At 43.7% G+C, this 15,218-nt stretch overlaps 1 protein-coding gene across 17 annotated transcripts in view; it reads right to left on the reverse strand.

Moving 5' to 3' along the window:
- LOC119458481 (medium-chain acyl-CoA ligase ACSF2, mitochondrial) overlaps positions 1-15,218 on the reverse strand; it is a 574,759-nt gene that overhangs the window by 519,277 nt on the left and 40,264 nt on the right. For 2 of the 17 annotated variants that reach the window (XM_049671256.1, XM_049671257.1), the window contains exon 2: positions 506-635. The exons of the other annotated variants lie outside the window; for them this stretch is intronic. In XM_049671256.1, coding sequence (XP_049527213.1) covers positions 506-541 — 36 coding nt within the window. In that variant the 5' untranslated portion in view covers positions 542-635. The remainder of the gene's footprint in view (positions 1-505; positions 636-15,218) is intronic. 17 annotated transcript variants of the gene reach the window in all.

Genomic DNA, 15,218 nt, shown 5'->3' on the forward strand with positions numbered 1-15,218 from the left:
GGAGTCCCCCATTATGGCGTGCATCATATTCATAGCGTGGTTTTGCAATGTAAAAGCCAGAAATTGCTTTTGCGTATATTTTCAACGAAATGAGAAACCGCTATATCAGGAGAAAAAGTCTGTGATTCTCCTACCCTTCATTAATCATATCCGCTTGCATCGCAAGTTAACTGAACTACTTTTTGGCACTGAGTAATAATACGTACTTAATTTGGTTCTGTAGATTTCACGTTAATCTCGGTGCTTGCTCCTTTCCCATCCTTAGCAGTGCTACGATTTCGAATTCACTTATCTTAGTCTTGTTATAGGTGTTAAAATTGAGCCCATTAAGCAAGCCTCTAACTGGAAGACTTTATTGCTAACACATCAGTCGCTAGCACATCTGTATTCAATACTACAACCTGTACCCTTTTTACACTATACTGTTAGTGTCTAAGAGAAGCCGGCAGTCACTGCAAATACATAACAATTCTTGCACATGAAAAATTTCGCCGATGTCACTCACAGAAATTATTCCAACTTTAGCCATCGCAGCGGCCATCAGAATCCAGTTGAAGGTGTTGGGGGCCCATATTAACAAGGTGTCTCCCTTGCAGAAGCCGAGACGACAGCAGGCCTTGGGCTACTCGGTCAACCTTTTCATTTGTAAGAGAACGAGAGACATAAAAAGCACTAACAACTGGCTATCCAAGCCGTGAACCGCCGCGCATCAACAAGGGCCATATTGCCAAAGCCGCAATTGGCCTGCTTGGAAGCCGGAGGTATATATAAATTTATAGAACGGGTGTTCAACGAAAAATATACACTTGGTTGAATAAAGATGTTGTCAAGGAAATGGCACAACTTGTACACAGCAGCAGAGGTTATATTGCTTTATATTTTTAGTATTTTGTATTTAGCGACAATTTGCGGAACACTCGCCCCCGGAAGCGACGAAAATAATCGGTACGGTGGGCCCCGCAGCGCGCATATATTTTGTACACAGTGGAATAAATGTTGCTGTCCAGAACAGTACTCGGTTCTAGTCTCAAATTTTACAAGTTGACGTGAGAACTAGTACTTCGAACAACAAAACGCCTGCCCTCAGGTATACGAAGCACTTTTGTTTTCATTATAATTAGAAGTTAAGCTAACTATAATTTTAGTAAAAACGCTATTAAAACCACGGAAAATCTGCTTGCAAATATGGTTTATGCACTTTGGCAGACGCATTTTTAAGACTAATTGTAGTCACCAAACCCAACATAACAAAAAATTCCTCAATATTTTTTTTCTGCCACGATTGTGCTTTGCGCTTATATTTCAAGACGGGTTCGCTTCGTTTGATTCACCTGGAGCATTTCTGTTCCGAGTCATTCATTATCAAATGTTATACTCAATCAAGCTCATTTTACTGTCAGTGGCGTGGATCTTGAACGAACGTTAAGCCCATTGTGACGTAGCTTACTGCGTGTGGCATATCGTTTTGAAACTGCGAGAAGCTGATAACAGCTGTGCTCTTGCTATCGGCTGGCTAAAAAAAGCAACGATTGACATTTTTTCTTTCCCTCAAGCTAACGTCCCTCACCGCTTGACATTTTATTGAGATCCTCGCTCCTAAATGGGGGCAGAAATCAACATGCTGAGCGTCAAATCTGATGATGAAATCTCGGAACAGAAGCGCTCCAAGATAATCAAACGAAGTTGTCTTCAAAAATGTTTTTTTTTCATAATATGCTTTTTGTGACCCTAATCTGGCGCGAAATTTTTGCCCGCCAATGTGCATAGACAGCCTGTGCAATCACATTTTGCGTAGCTAGCACGGCGTTTTTATTTAAATTACTTTTATTTTAACTTTAAAGACCCTGTATAACGACTCATCAAAGTTGTCTTATGCATTGTACAGCGTAAACATTTCGTTTTTTGGGGCAACACGCATATCTTTTTGTATTCCAAGGTACTCTTTAAGCGGTGACCAGCGTATTCCATTATTCAGCAGCAGTTTGCGAACACTTTAGCATTTTGCACATAAATACTTTCATTTCAATCGCTGATGAACTCACGAAAAGCCGTGCGGACGCATAGAACGAAAGGAAAGACACTTATATCGTTATATAACAAATTTGCGATGCTAGTATTGTGCTCTTCAAAAATACTGTCATGAGTTGTTGGCTTAGTATATGACAGTAACTACGTACTTTCTTCAAAATATCGCTGTTATCATTTTCTAGCCAGGCATAGACCGCACCTGATGTATCTAAAATTTTGTCTGCGTTGCCTCTGTATCGATGGCGGACAAGGCGTTTTTTGTATTCAGATATGTAACGCATGACGCAAATAATGTTGCTGAATCTTTAATATTGCGAGCACCAGCTATTGCTCTAGAATGTGAGGCGATGCCAGTTAAGGTAGCCAGTTTTAGGTCCGACGACGACTACCGTCGTCAGCTTAATGCTGCCTTGCTTCCTGGGCAAGAGTTTGCCCAAAGATAGCCGGCTTATTTATTATTTTATTCATGTACTGGTAGTGTTCTTGCTTCCGCGCCGGCATTAGACGGCGAGAATACAGATAGAACGACGTAATTATCTCTTACGCCTGTCGTGATTAGGTGGCGATTCTCCAAACGGGAAGGGATGGGTACAACAACTTTATTGCGATTAGCATTCTTAGTATACTCCACGCATTTTATGGTGTCTGCCTGCCTGTCGGTCTATGTCTATCACCGTTCTCACCGCCAATTGGGTGACTGGGTAGTGTACGGTCTAGCGTAGGGGTTTGCCAACGTTTTGGCTAAAGGGCTGGATCGGTGACCAGTGGCCGTGTAGAGGGCCGAAGAGTAAATAATTAAATAAAGATTAGTGAAAATAAACTACCAAACATAAGCAACGGTACACGGTGTCGAGTAAGAAGTTTATTCCACGTAATCGAAGTGTTTTATTCAAATAATTTTGTATTGAACTTAATCGCGTTATTCTTCAGACATAATGTCCGGAGAAGGAGAGAAATAAGCGTATTTGGGGTATAAATTTGCTTTTACCGCCAAGTATGCGTGGGCATATCGGTCCAAAATATTGCGCAAAATTGGTCGTGGCAAACAAGTTTCCTCACATTTCCGGAAAAAGAAAACGCAGTATTTCTACAGCGAAGCTTTACATGGCTACCCCGGCAAATTTTCTGGATCCGTGCGTGTACACCGTCGCGTTGACAAGGAAAAATGTTTGTTTCCAGAGCAAGTGCATTTTTGAATTTCCGCATAACAGAGTTATGTTTTCTCGTATGTTCAAATTAGAAACCGATGCTATGATGCCTGCAGGTTGTGTGAAAGTCGTACTTTACAAATGTTGTGACGCACTTTGAGAAATTGAATTAGTTCAATAATGCGCTTTTGCCACGCGGAGGGTCTACTAGAATGAGGATATATGCGCACTCCGACACACCTGCGTGCGCGCGTGACGAACGTGTGCACACGACTTATCTAGGGGGCGATCTGTCCGTTGCATCGGTCGCGCAGAGGGTGCTGCGGCCGTAATCGAGAGCAGGGCAAAAACTATAAAAAATTTACAGTGACGTTCCCTTCGTGAACGCGGGTCACGCGCAAGCGTATGGACGCCGCGAACATGCACCGCGGCTTTGAAGCAGCAACGGAAAGGGCGCGATCTCGACGCTGCGACGCCTTGTGGTCGTGGCGCTACGCCGGCAACAGCTCCGCTGTAAATCCACTTCCACAGGGTGAAATGGTGGCGGAAATTTTTACCTTGTTTACAGTCATTTTATCTGCACCATGCAGATATCTAAAAAACGTTGAGATAGCATCGGAAACAACGCCATTCTTTACAAAGGGTCTTTTGTTATGCTGTGTGTTCTTACCACAAGTGCGGTATTTTTTAAGAATTCTTGTTGATTTTGCTTGAGGTGCGAGGCCCCATTCAAATGTCGATTTTCTTGCACTAGATTGATTTGGTTTCCTACAATTTATGTATGCCCAAACATTTAGCAACATGTTGCAAAAGAAATTATCTTCCTATCATCATTGGTTTGGGAGTTACAGTGAGTTTTCCAACCCTCGTCCTCGTATTGCGAAACCGAAAATCAATACTATTTCTTGTACATAAATATTATTCAAAGTGTAGTGGGGAAGTGAGTCCGCATCCATTGAGAGAGGAGGACGAAGTCCAGCAGCCCGGAGAGCGCGGGACAGCGACCAACGCTCTTTAGCCAAGGCTGTTGGTCTACGCAATAATCCCCCCTCACAAAAGTACTTTCATTTTATGTTGTCGCCGAGCATCCACACGAACAAAACGAGACTCTAGTGCATCTCATGAGGGCTCCAGCTATGAATCAGGTGCATTTTAGGCCTCTGTGTTGTTCTTGACAGCTTTCAACGGTTTGAAGATTTGTTTACGTTTTTCTGAAAACAAAATTTTGATCCACTTCTTGTTACGTAAACTTTGATAACTTCTTGTAATAAATATTCTGATATAAAATTTTGCACACTCATTCCTCACATAGAAATGTGTGCAACGAGCTAGAACAAAAGAAATTCATGAATTATTTTGGCATTTACAGCTAATTTTGAAAATATGGTCCAAATTGCAAATTTTTCTAACTTTGCTTAGTTCTCGAATATTATTTCCTTAATATTTGTCACATTGCATTTATCTTAGTTCATTGCATAAGTAACACACCTAGCTGTATAACTACCAAAGCGTTACTTAATTCACCAACTCATTAGTTACTAATCACTGCTGGCGCAACTAGCACTTTTTTACAGAGTATTACCTGCGAAATCGTTAAATGAACCATTCTCTGGCACCGGCTACGACGAAAGCGGCGGCCCAACAACGCCTGACTACCTCAGTTTCCAGCCGTTCCCGATACCCTCGTTCCTGGAAGATTCCGACTGAATCACGGACGCAAAATACACCAGTGCTTCTCACAACGCGGACTTCGATGCTGTCGCTGTTGCGGCGGCATCGTTGGAAACCCCCGGGGATGGGTTCACACCGTGGAAATCTAGACGCCACAACAGGCTTCTGAAGGGACTTCCAGAGAACGCAGTCCTCTCTGTGTCGTCGCCTTCAAGCTTCAGCCTATTTGATCAGCCGGGTTTGTCTGCACGTGCGCTGTTAATTCCTGTGTATTCAGGCACGTGGAAACAACAGTTCCGGCTACAAGTCCTTGCTCCCATTGTCATTGCCGAAAATTGAACGTCGCATTGGCCTCACAGCTGTGTGAAGTTCACGGAAAACGCTATGAAACGCGCGGATTCTTGGCATCACCTCAGAGGGCACGGCGGCGCTCATCAAAGCAGCATGTTTCGCCATGTTTGGATCTCTGTGCAGGTTAGATTTCACAGTCTGTTTACTACTGTTCGTACGAATTCTTGTACTATTGTCATGCTGATTTGCTCTCGTAGGCGTGCTCACATTACTAATGACTGTTGGACTCTTCTCCTATTCCTGCTTTGTGGTGACGTAGAAAGCAATCCCGGTGCCACCGTTACGGAGAAAGTAAATGTAATTCTTGACGAACTTCAAGATATAAAAGATACGGGCAAGAAACGCGATGCTACACTTTCTGAATTGAATCAGAAGCTTACAAAATTGGACAAGGTCTTGGAGTTATCTAATGCGAATGAATTGAAAATACTAAAACTGGAAGAAACGGTACAATATTTGGAAGAAGTTTTGTTGACTCAAAATAGAAAGCTTGTGGAATTCGAGGGCAGAGCTCGCAGAAACAAACTTTTAGTTTTCGGTATTAAACAATCCCCTGACGAAAAAACACAGGATCCTGAAAATAAATTTGTCCCCAAAGTTTTCCAAGAAACGCTTAGCGTTAGTGTCAGTTCAAAGGAACGTATTCATAGGATTGGTAGGCCGGGAAGGAATGATACCTGTGATTGTGCGTCTGTACAACTATAACGAAAAGATATCCGCGCTTAAGAAGTGCTCGAAAGTTAAGGGTACCGGCATATCAATTTCCAACGATTATTCTCAAGAAACCTTGCAGATAAGAAAGAAATTGTGTTAGTCCGGTTTAGACGATAGCCTTCCAAATGACAAACTGGAACTCGTTTGCGACAAGCTGTTTGTGAATGGTAACGTCTATGTATGGGACAATGCCAAGAACTGTAAAGTGTTGCTAAGTATGAATACTAAAATAGATGACTGGCACTCTTGTATTAAAGAGGAGCCTGTGCAGAAGTTTCTTTGTATTGTTTGTTTGAATGTGCAAAGTGTGTGCAATAAACCAGAACGGCTTGAATGCATTTTTCTGTCATATGACCCTCACATACCGTCATCACAGAAACGTGGCTTCACGCTGATATACCAGATATTTGCGTATTCCCACCTTCATGTTGTTAACGGAAAGATCGTGAAACAAAAGAAGCCCGTACTGCAATTCTTGTAAAATGTGCACTTCCAACCTTTCCGCTGCCGGAAGTTGACAACGGTCATGAAAGAATTTTTTGCAAAATCGAATTCAGCGGCAACACCATCATTATTGCGGAAGTTTACAGGCCACCTGGATCTGCACCAGAATTCTTGTTAGAACGCTATGATTACTTAGAAAAATACCACGATCAATATATAATTGTCACTGGAGATTTTATCCTTCCTTGTATTAATTTGGTGGAAATTAAGTCTGGTTCGGTTGATGTCCACATTTCTGAAGTGTTGTTTGACATAATCCTTGCATACAAACTTAATCAAACGGTCCTTGTCCGAACACATGTAATAGATTCTGCTTCCTCAATTTCAGACCTTTTATTTTGTTCAAATCACATTCAGGGTCGTGTAACGCAGGTTCACGATTGCATTTCAGATCACAATCTTATTTATTTTACTAGTATCTTTCCGCGAAGGGCGGGTTCTTATAAAACAAAACCTGTGACTGTAAAATATTATTCTGCTGCGGTTCATGTTCAAATGGCGCTTTATTTAGAGTACTGTCTTTTCTCTTTTTGTGATGATGACATTAACGTATCATGGACCAAGTTTAAATCGTAGTGTCACCACTGTACAGAAAACTTTATTTCAGACAGACTGAAAAAGGTTGGTCGAGAGAGCCCTCGGATCACCAGAGGTGCTCCAGATAAAATGTTGGCTAAAGCGTCGCAGGAAATTAAAGTGTGCTGACGACAAGGTGCTTAAAGAACTAAAAACTGACCTTGGGTATAAAATGTGAGAGTCCCGAGAACGTTATTTCACTGAAACACTTGGGCGTTTTGCATCCGAAAGCCCACTAGAATTCTAGCATTTCTTGGGGGGCAAGGGCCATTGACCAATCGAGCAGGTGGCGTTGGGTGACACTTTTGTTACAGACAGCAGGCAAATAACGCAACTGTTTAATTATCACTTTCAAAGCGTGTTTTCAAAGCCGGACAACTACTGTGATATCACTCCCGCAACAGATTGATCAGGCGGTCTGCCCATATTCTTGGAGGGTGTAGTTCAACTACTCTTACGGTTAGACACAAAGCAGTAAACAGGTCCAGATAAAATTCCGGCTGTTTTTCTTAAGAAATACGCACAGCTGATAGGTATATTTCTTCTCATAATATTTTAATTAGTGCTTAAAAACTGGTAAAGTACTGACTGGTTCGTGTTCCAGTTTTTAAGAAAGGTAGCCCGGTAGAAATTAGTAAATATCGAGCAATTTCCCTTACGTGTATTTCTTGCAAGGTGTTCTAGCATATTCTGGTAAAAGGTTTAGGGGGACCGACATACCACAGCACTGGTAACGCACCGCCTCAGTACGGGTGCATACTCCTACATGAGAATGCCTATTTCTTGAGACAGTAAATTATTTGACGAGTGATGGCATTAATGCCCCATTTACCCCAGTTAGGACTTGTGCCTCCCCATTTCTAAATAAAGGACTTTCATTAATTCATTCTGGTAAAATAGTTAAACAGCTTTTTGGATAAACACAATATGATACCATACATAGCACGAGTTCCGACGGCGCTTTTCCACTAACACGCAGGCAATAGCAACCATTATTGAATGTGCTAAAGTTCTGGATATGAATGGTCAGGTGGACATAATATTTTGGGACTTCTCCACAGCTTTTGCCAGGTTTTCTCACAATAAACTAATACTAAAAATCAAAAATTGGTATATCTTAAGAAATAATCAACTCCGTTATATTTTATTTGACTAACACAAAACAATATGTACATATAGACGGATTGTGCTCTGTAAATTTAGAAGTTTACTCGGGAGTAACCCAAGGATCTGTCATAGGACCTGTCTTCTTTAACATCTATATGAATGATATGGCAGACTCTGTCAAATCAACTGTTTCAGTAAATTTTTTTCAGATGACGCCGTAATTTTTAAAACCATAAATTCTGTTTCTGACCAAATTGAGTTGAACGTTAATCTAAAATTACTGGCAGAATGGTGTGCTAAGTGGGATATGATTATTAATCTTAAAAAACAGTACAGGGGCGGTATTCTGTAAGTATACCTAGTGGACTGTCTATTTCGGATTTCGCTGGTTGGCTGCTGCTTGATGTGCAGGAAGGTGCCAGCCAGTCTCCTTCCAGCACGTCAAGCAGCAGCCAATCAGTGACAGCCGAAATAGACAGTCCACTAGGTAGACTCTTACAGAATACCGCCCCAGATGTGTCTTACGAATAAAAGAAACAAACTGGTGTTTTCGTATAACATAAACGGTAAGAAGATCAAACTACTAGATAAATATAAGTATTTAGGGATTACGATTACATCCAGGCTCAAATGGACCACGCACATTGGTAACATATGCTCTTCACCTTGCAAAAAATTAGGCTTCCTAAAACACAAATTAAGATTATGAAACCAACTAACAAGGCGTATAAAGCCATACTAAGAGTACCCAAGTATTGTGTGGGACCCTCCATAACGGTAGTTATAGAAAAAAATAGAAAAAAATAACAGATTAGCGGCTCGTTTTATATATAACCGCTATAAGTGCCGGGACTCTGTCTGCTGTGTTGCAGAAAGCAAAGCTGGAATGCTCAAAAGAATGCAGAATTGCTAAAGTTATGTTCCTTAGCCGCTTATATTTTTCGAAACTAGTCAGCGATCCCCAAGAATGCGTGACTAAACAATGATTTGAAGAATATCGTCATAGGCACCAACACTATATTGAACCTATTTTTGCTCGCACGAATGTTTGGAAGTATGCATTTTTCACCAATACAATCGCAGATTGGAGAGAGAGATTGTGGTTGTGAAGAGGAAGAGGCGCAGCTGATTGGAATGCATTGCTCGTTCAGTTTTCTATAAGTATGCATACGCCATACAGAAGCTACAACACACGACCACGCAGATCTTGCGCATGATTCAACGAATTACCAGCAGGAAGAGGGGACTCAAGGAACAGGACCTTATCCGATTAGTGCAGGCTCTGATTGTGAGCCGCATTGCGTACTCGGCACCATATTTAAATTTAAGGAACGCGGAAGTGGAGGTACTCGACCGGCTGATACGCAAGGCATATAAGCAAGCGCTCGGACTCCCACCCGGAACGGCTACTTTTCGCCTCGAGGAGACAGGGGTGTACAACAACGCAGGGGAAATCATAGAGGCCCACTTGGTAAGCCAGAAGGAAAGACTACTACGCACAATAGAAGGACGCTGCGTCTTGGAACGTCTTGGATATTCTGTACGGAAGACCAGCGCACTGACCAAAATCCCAACACGAATACAAGGAAATATGCACGTCTCACCGATTCCCAGAAACATGCACCCAAACTTCCACATCGGACGGAGACAAGCCCGAGCGCAGGCGCTCGCGAGGAAGTATGGAAAACACACCAATGTCTTGTACGTAGACGCGGCCAGCACCGCAAGAAGCACCGCATACGTCACCAGCGTAGTCGACAATCACGGGACCGAAATAAATGCATCGTCGGTTTCCAGAATGAGCGCTGCGGATGCAGAGGAACTAGCGATAGTGTTAGCCATCACGACGAGACCGCAGTGGGATTGCGTCATAGTTCTGACGGACTCTCAGACGGCATGCAGAAATTACTCCAGGGCCAAAATTTCCAGGGCTGCACATCGCATTCTGAATGGAGCGCACCAGCTGCCACCATACATACAAATCGTGTGGACTCCGGGGCATGAGTCCTTACGCGGAAATCAGCAGGCACACGCCTACGCCCGAGCGCATGCACACCGGGAGCCGCGAGATGACCGCGCCGAGCAGTTCCAACCAGAGCCCATACCATTAACCTACACTCACATCCTACAATACTATCGCCTTTCACGAAGAACACTACCCCCACCTCATAATGCTCTGACGCTAGAGGAGGCCGTAATATGGCGAAAACTCTAAACACATATCCACATTTGAGTCTTTACCACGCCATACACCCTGCGCTGTATTGCTATAAATGTCCACACTGTGATCAATGTGCAACACTTTACCACATGATGGGCTTGCGCAAACACACCACAGCTAACACCCATAACACACCCCACCACACGGCAATGGGAGGCAGCGCTGTCTAGCTCCGACTCGACGGACCAGCTCAACCTGGTCAATCAAGCGAGAAGGGCAGCTAAGGCCGCTGGACTCCTGGACTGAGGGGACCACCCACTGCAGAGCGGAGAAGCTACCTACGCTCGCGTGCTCTTTTTATTAAAGTTTATTCTCTCTCTCTCTCTCTCCCTCCATGTTCAGTGACTTTTTTTAAGCGAAGCTTTATAGGCTCACAAGTGTCAGCGGCGGCGGCGGTGGTGGTGGTGGTGTCACGCTGAAAAATGCGCCTATCCTGGTGATAGTGCAGAAAGGGTTCATGCTCAATGGCACATACCCCTGTGGGCTCGGGGACCTGTAACGCGCCCTTTAACTACCCTTGTCACACATGGGGCCCAAAGAGACAGTATCACCAGCCCTTCCCCTGTCGAGAAAATGGGGGTAAGCGAAGCTTGTCGTCCGATTCTAGCGTGAGGGCTTCCGAAGCCCAGGCAAAACGCCAGCAAAGAGCTGCGGACCCTGGATTGCGGGAGCGCGATGTTGATGCCAAACGTCAGCGAATAGCCGCCGACCCTCCGTTTAGGGCAAACGAAGCGGGACGGCTGCGGCAGCGCCGTCTTGGTACAAACTTCGCTTACCACCACCTTTTTGACAGGGGAAGGGGTGGTGGTGTTTGTCAATACGCTTGCTTTTTCTCAATGTTAAATATTTCTGTCCTTTTTGAATTCTGCCTCCTGCTAGGAACGTATTCGGTCCGCGGTATATGATAAATAAAAAAATGTCAGTTTCGCCCTAAGGGCGAAGCAATGAATGCGATAGCAACACAGCAATGTCATACGAAGTAAGGTGAGCGGCTTTGGTAGCAATATGAATTGTAGTAAACACGAGCTGATTAAGTAAGCACGTGTGCTGCGGCGTAAGTAGACCGACATAAAGAGAGACTCGATGACCACGAGAAGGCGCGTGTGAAACGGTGGTGTTGATGAGAAGCGCTTCCCGTGGGCAGCGCGTGCGAAGGGACACACCTGTAGCGCTGCACTGCCGATCCGGGCAGCATTGCGTGTGTAGCGTGCGTTGGAAAATGTGGCCCGACTATTACGAACTGAATGAACAAGCGTGGTGTGAGCGCGCACAAACACGAAGAGATCACACTGAATGACAGCAGACAACGACTGTCAAAACGCTGGCAGCAAGCATACGCCGCAGCGGGCGAAGGTACGTGCGGTCTATCGCTTCAACGGAAACTGAGCGGCGAATGCACTTAAAGGTCAGAGCCGTGTGGAGATAAGAGACGGTGCGAGCGAGCGACGAGCGCGGTTGTTGGCAGAGAAGTGCGCCCCCCCCCCCCCCCCCCCCTTGCTTCCTCCGGCGCTGGCTTCCTGCTTCCTTGCTTGCGCGTGGGAGATTGAGTGCGTTCGCTCTCCGTGATAGCGCGCGTCTCCGCACGCTTCCTCTCGGGCATACGGCGCGCGGCGAAGATTTTATCTATAGGGAACGTCACGGCGACGGCGACGGCGACGGCGACGACGACGCCGGCGGCAGAAATCCGGTTCAAGTGTCCATATAATTGCTATCGCAATAAAATAAATAAAATAAATAAGACATGCTTATTCGGGAAAAAGATTGTTTATATCCTGGCTTCCAATTCAAATATTTTGTGTGTATGTGGCGTAGCACCTTAAAGTGTTTGCGTTTCAGTACTCTATTGGCGTATGCCAGTTGGTGCGCCATTGTCACGAATAAGACAGCGCAGTGCACAGGACAACGTGCGCGTGTGCTTTATCCTTTCGCTCTCTGCCTGGTGTATGGCGTTTTTTGTCCTTCACAACGTTTACATTTGAAAGATTGCCAAAAAAGACGATCCGTGAAAGTTGGAGTAAAAGCCCATTTTACCTACCACAATTCTAGCAGGTGATAACTCTGAAACAAGGCACAAAGCACAATTTGCATGACGTAGGAAAGAAAATTTACCATAATTGCGAAGGCTTTAAACTTGTAATAAATAACAATGGTGCTCGCTGTCTACAGCGTACCGTATATAAAGAATGTCACAAGTAAAAACGGATAACGAACCGCAGCTAACAAGCATGAGCAGCTGATAAAAAATATCGGAAGTGATAATAAGGTCAATAAATTGATGTTGAGTAGAATTATCTTTAAAATAATAGAGGAGGAAATAGAAATTCCCACATTTACACTATCATCCGCACATATTTGTAATATTAACATTATGCCACACAGGGCACTAAGCAGAATGTACTACCGGGTGTTCAAAATCAAGTTTTAGGGAATTTTTAAAAATGGTCTGTGGCAGGTAGCATAATTCTTATCGTTGAGTTGGGTTATTCGAAGAGGCGGACATTAGTAGCACTAGAAATCAAAACACACATTCGACTAATTAACAAAGATTCACTAATTGGCTTCTTAGTTAATTACTTCACGATACATATTACGATTTACCAATTGTGGCCGGTGAGATTGTCAGGCGGATTCACTTGAAATACATTTCCAGAATGACACCAGGTTGGAGATATGCGCCACCAAACTCGCCCTAAAGATGCACTGTTGTTCCACTTACTTTTTTACAAAAATGCTGTCTTATACATTGAAGCACAAAAGTAACAGGAACGCTCACGTATTTCGTGGCACACTTTGGGAAATAATATATCGAAACTGGTGTCATGCTGGATATTCATTTCAATTGGATGCGTCTTGCAAACTCACCGGCTAGGATTCGTAAATCGCAATATGTGCCGCAGAGTAATTATCTAAGAAGTTAATTAGTTAATGTTTGTTAATTAGTTGAATATGTGCTTCAATTTCTCGTGCTACTAATGTCCGCCTCTTCGAACAACCCAGCGAAACGATAAGAATTATGCTACCTGCCACAAGCGATTTTTAAAAATTCCGTAAACTTAATTTTGAACACCCGGTATATTTGAATGCATGCGAAATTAACTGCATTGCCAAGACTTAGGATGGGGGCTGATGTGAGGTTTGAACCTGATGCTATCACTATAATTTCACTGAACTGCGGTGGCAACCATGATGAGACAAAAAATGAGCAGAGAACTGATAATTTCGTGAGAAAATTAGTCTTTTACCTCGACTTCACAAATTTCACTCTGGAGAAAGTTTGCTTACAATGGTAGCTACTGCCGAAGATGAACATCTACCCGCGGACAAATTGCTTTAGGTGTCGGAACTGTTCAGACTTAGTAATTTATAAAAATTGCTTACATTTTCTTAATACGTCTTCTTCAAAATATCGTTTGACTGCAGTTGAATTACTTCTAACTGAACGGAACCTGGCAGTGCATCCACATTGTGGCTAAATGAATTTTGGAACATGTGTAGGTCCTCCTTCGTCGCTTCAATGGCAGAGAATCGCTCCCAAAATATAATGTGTGCAATCGCCGATTGGGTTTCGCCCTGAAGCCATTTATGTCCATAGATGAGGTGTGCTTCCCTTTGCAGCTTCACGTTGAGATTATTCATGAAATCCGTTAAAGCCGACGCAAAAGGACCATTTTAGAGCCACTTATAAATTGACATATGTTGCTCGGGGCGATTATTCCGTGCAGGGAAATCTGATTACTTCGCTATAGCTGAAAATCTAGCCATAATTTTCCTCAACTCAGTCATTAAACTGCCGCTTAAAATGACACGTCTACAAACTCACATTCCGCTGTCTTCAGAAGTTCATAAAACTGGCGGTAATTGAGCCCATGTGACCTCATAACACTAGCAGCTGAAACAAAAGTTTAAGAACGCAAGACACGCCCGCGCATTTCCCACAGAGGGTCTGCTCGTGAATCATGACCTGCAAAAACATTGCCGTTGTGTATCCGCCAGCTTTAGTAGCTTTTGTGATTTAAGCTACGAGTCCGTTTGCGAATTCTATGCGAACCTCGCCGGGTTTCGTGACCGTGGGAGCTGCGGCCCGGCTGCTTCCTTGCCGAATAAGCCAACCAATATCAACGAAGCACGCGCGCCGCTGGGTTCCTCACAGCAGCACCAGATGACGCTCGCCTCCGCGCGATGCGCATCAGTTTATCTTGTCGGGGTTGGAAGTTAACCAAAGATCAGTAGGGCGGTTGGCTTTGGGAGCCCACGGTAAAACCACAAATTAGGCAATGCAAGATGACACGGGTAGGGCTTCTTTTGAAGTCAGAGAACCACAGAGCAATATTAGTTTTGAAGAAAGACTCAGGTATATGAATCAAATTAAATGGGTGGCTAAAGTGCAGAACTGTCTGTACCTAAAAAGCGTGGACACAGAATGGAGGAAGAGGTCAAGAAAGTTGGCAACCAAGTACAGGATAATTCAAACTCTAAATGGACAACCAGGAGTCATCAGAAAGAAAGTGAGAGAAATAGAGACAGTGAATTGGATGCCAAGAATAGAAATAAAAAGGACCATGGAGATTTACAACAATGATAAGAAAGAAATTAGACGGGTAAATATGTACGATAACACAAATGGCAGTGCCTTGCTATTTCAAGCTCGATCCGGTTGCCTAAGGACCAAAATATACCGAAGCAAATATTCGGAACTTAAAAAAAATTCAAAATTAAATTATGGGTTTTGCGTGCCAAAACCACGATCTGATTATGAGGCACGCCGTAGTGGGGGATTCCGGAAATTAGGACCACCTGGGGTTCTTTAACTTGCACCTAAATCTAAGTACACGGGTGTTTTCGTATTTCGCCCCCATCGAAATGCGGCTGCCGTGGCCGGGATTCGATCCCGCGACCTC

The sequence above is a fragment of the Dermacentor silvarum genome, chromosome 7 (assembly GCF_013339745.2).
Source record: "Dermacentor silvarum isolate Dsil-2018 chromosome 7, BIME_Dsil_1.4, whole genome shotgun sequence".
NCBI classification, from domain to species: Eukaryota; Metazoa; Arthropoda; class Arachnida; order Ixodida; family Ixodidae; genus Dermacentor; species Dermacentor silvarum.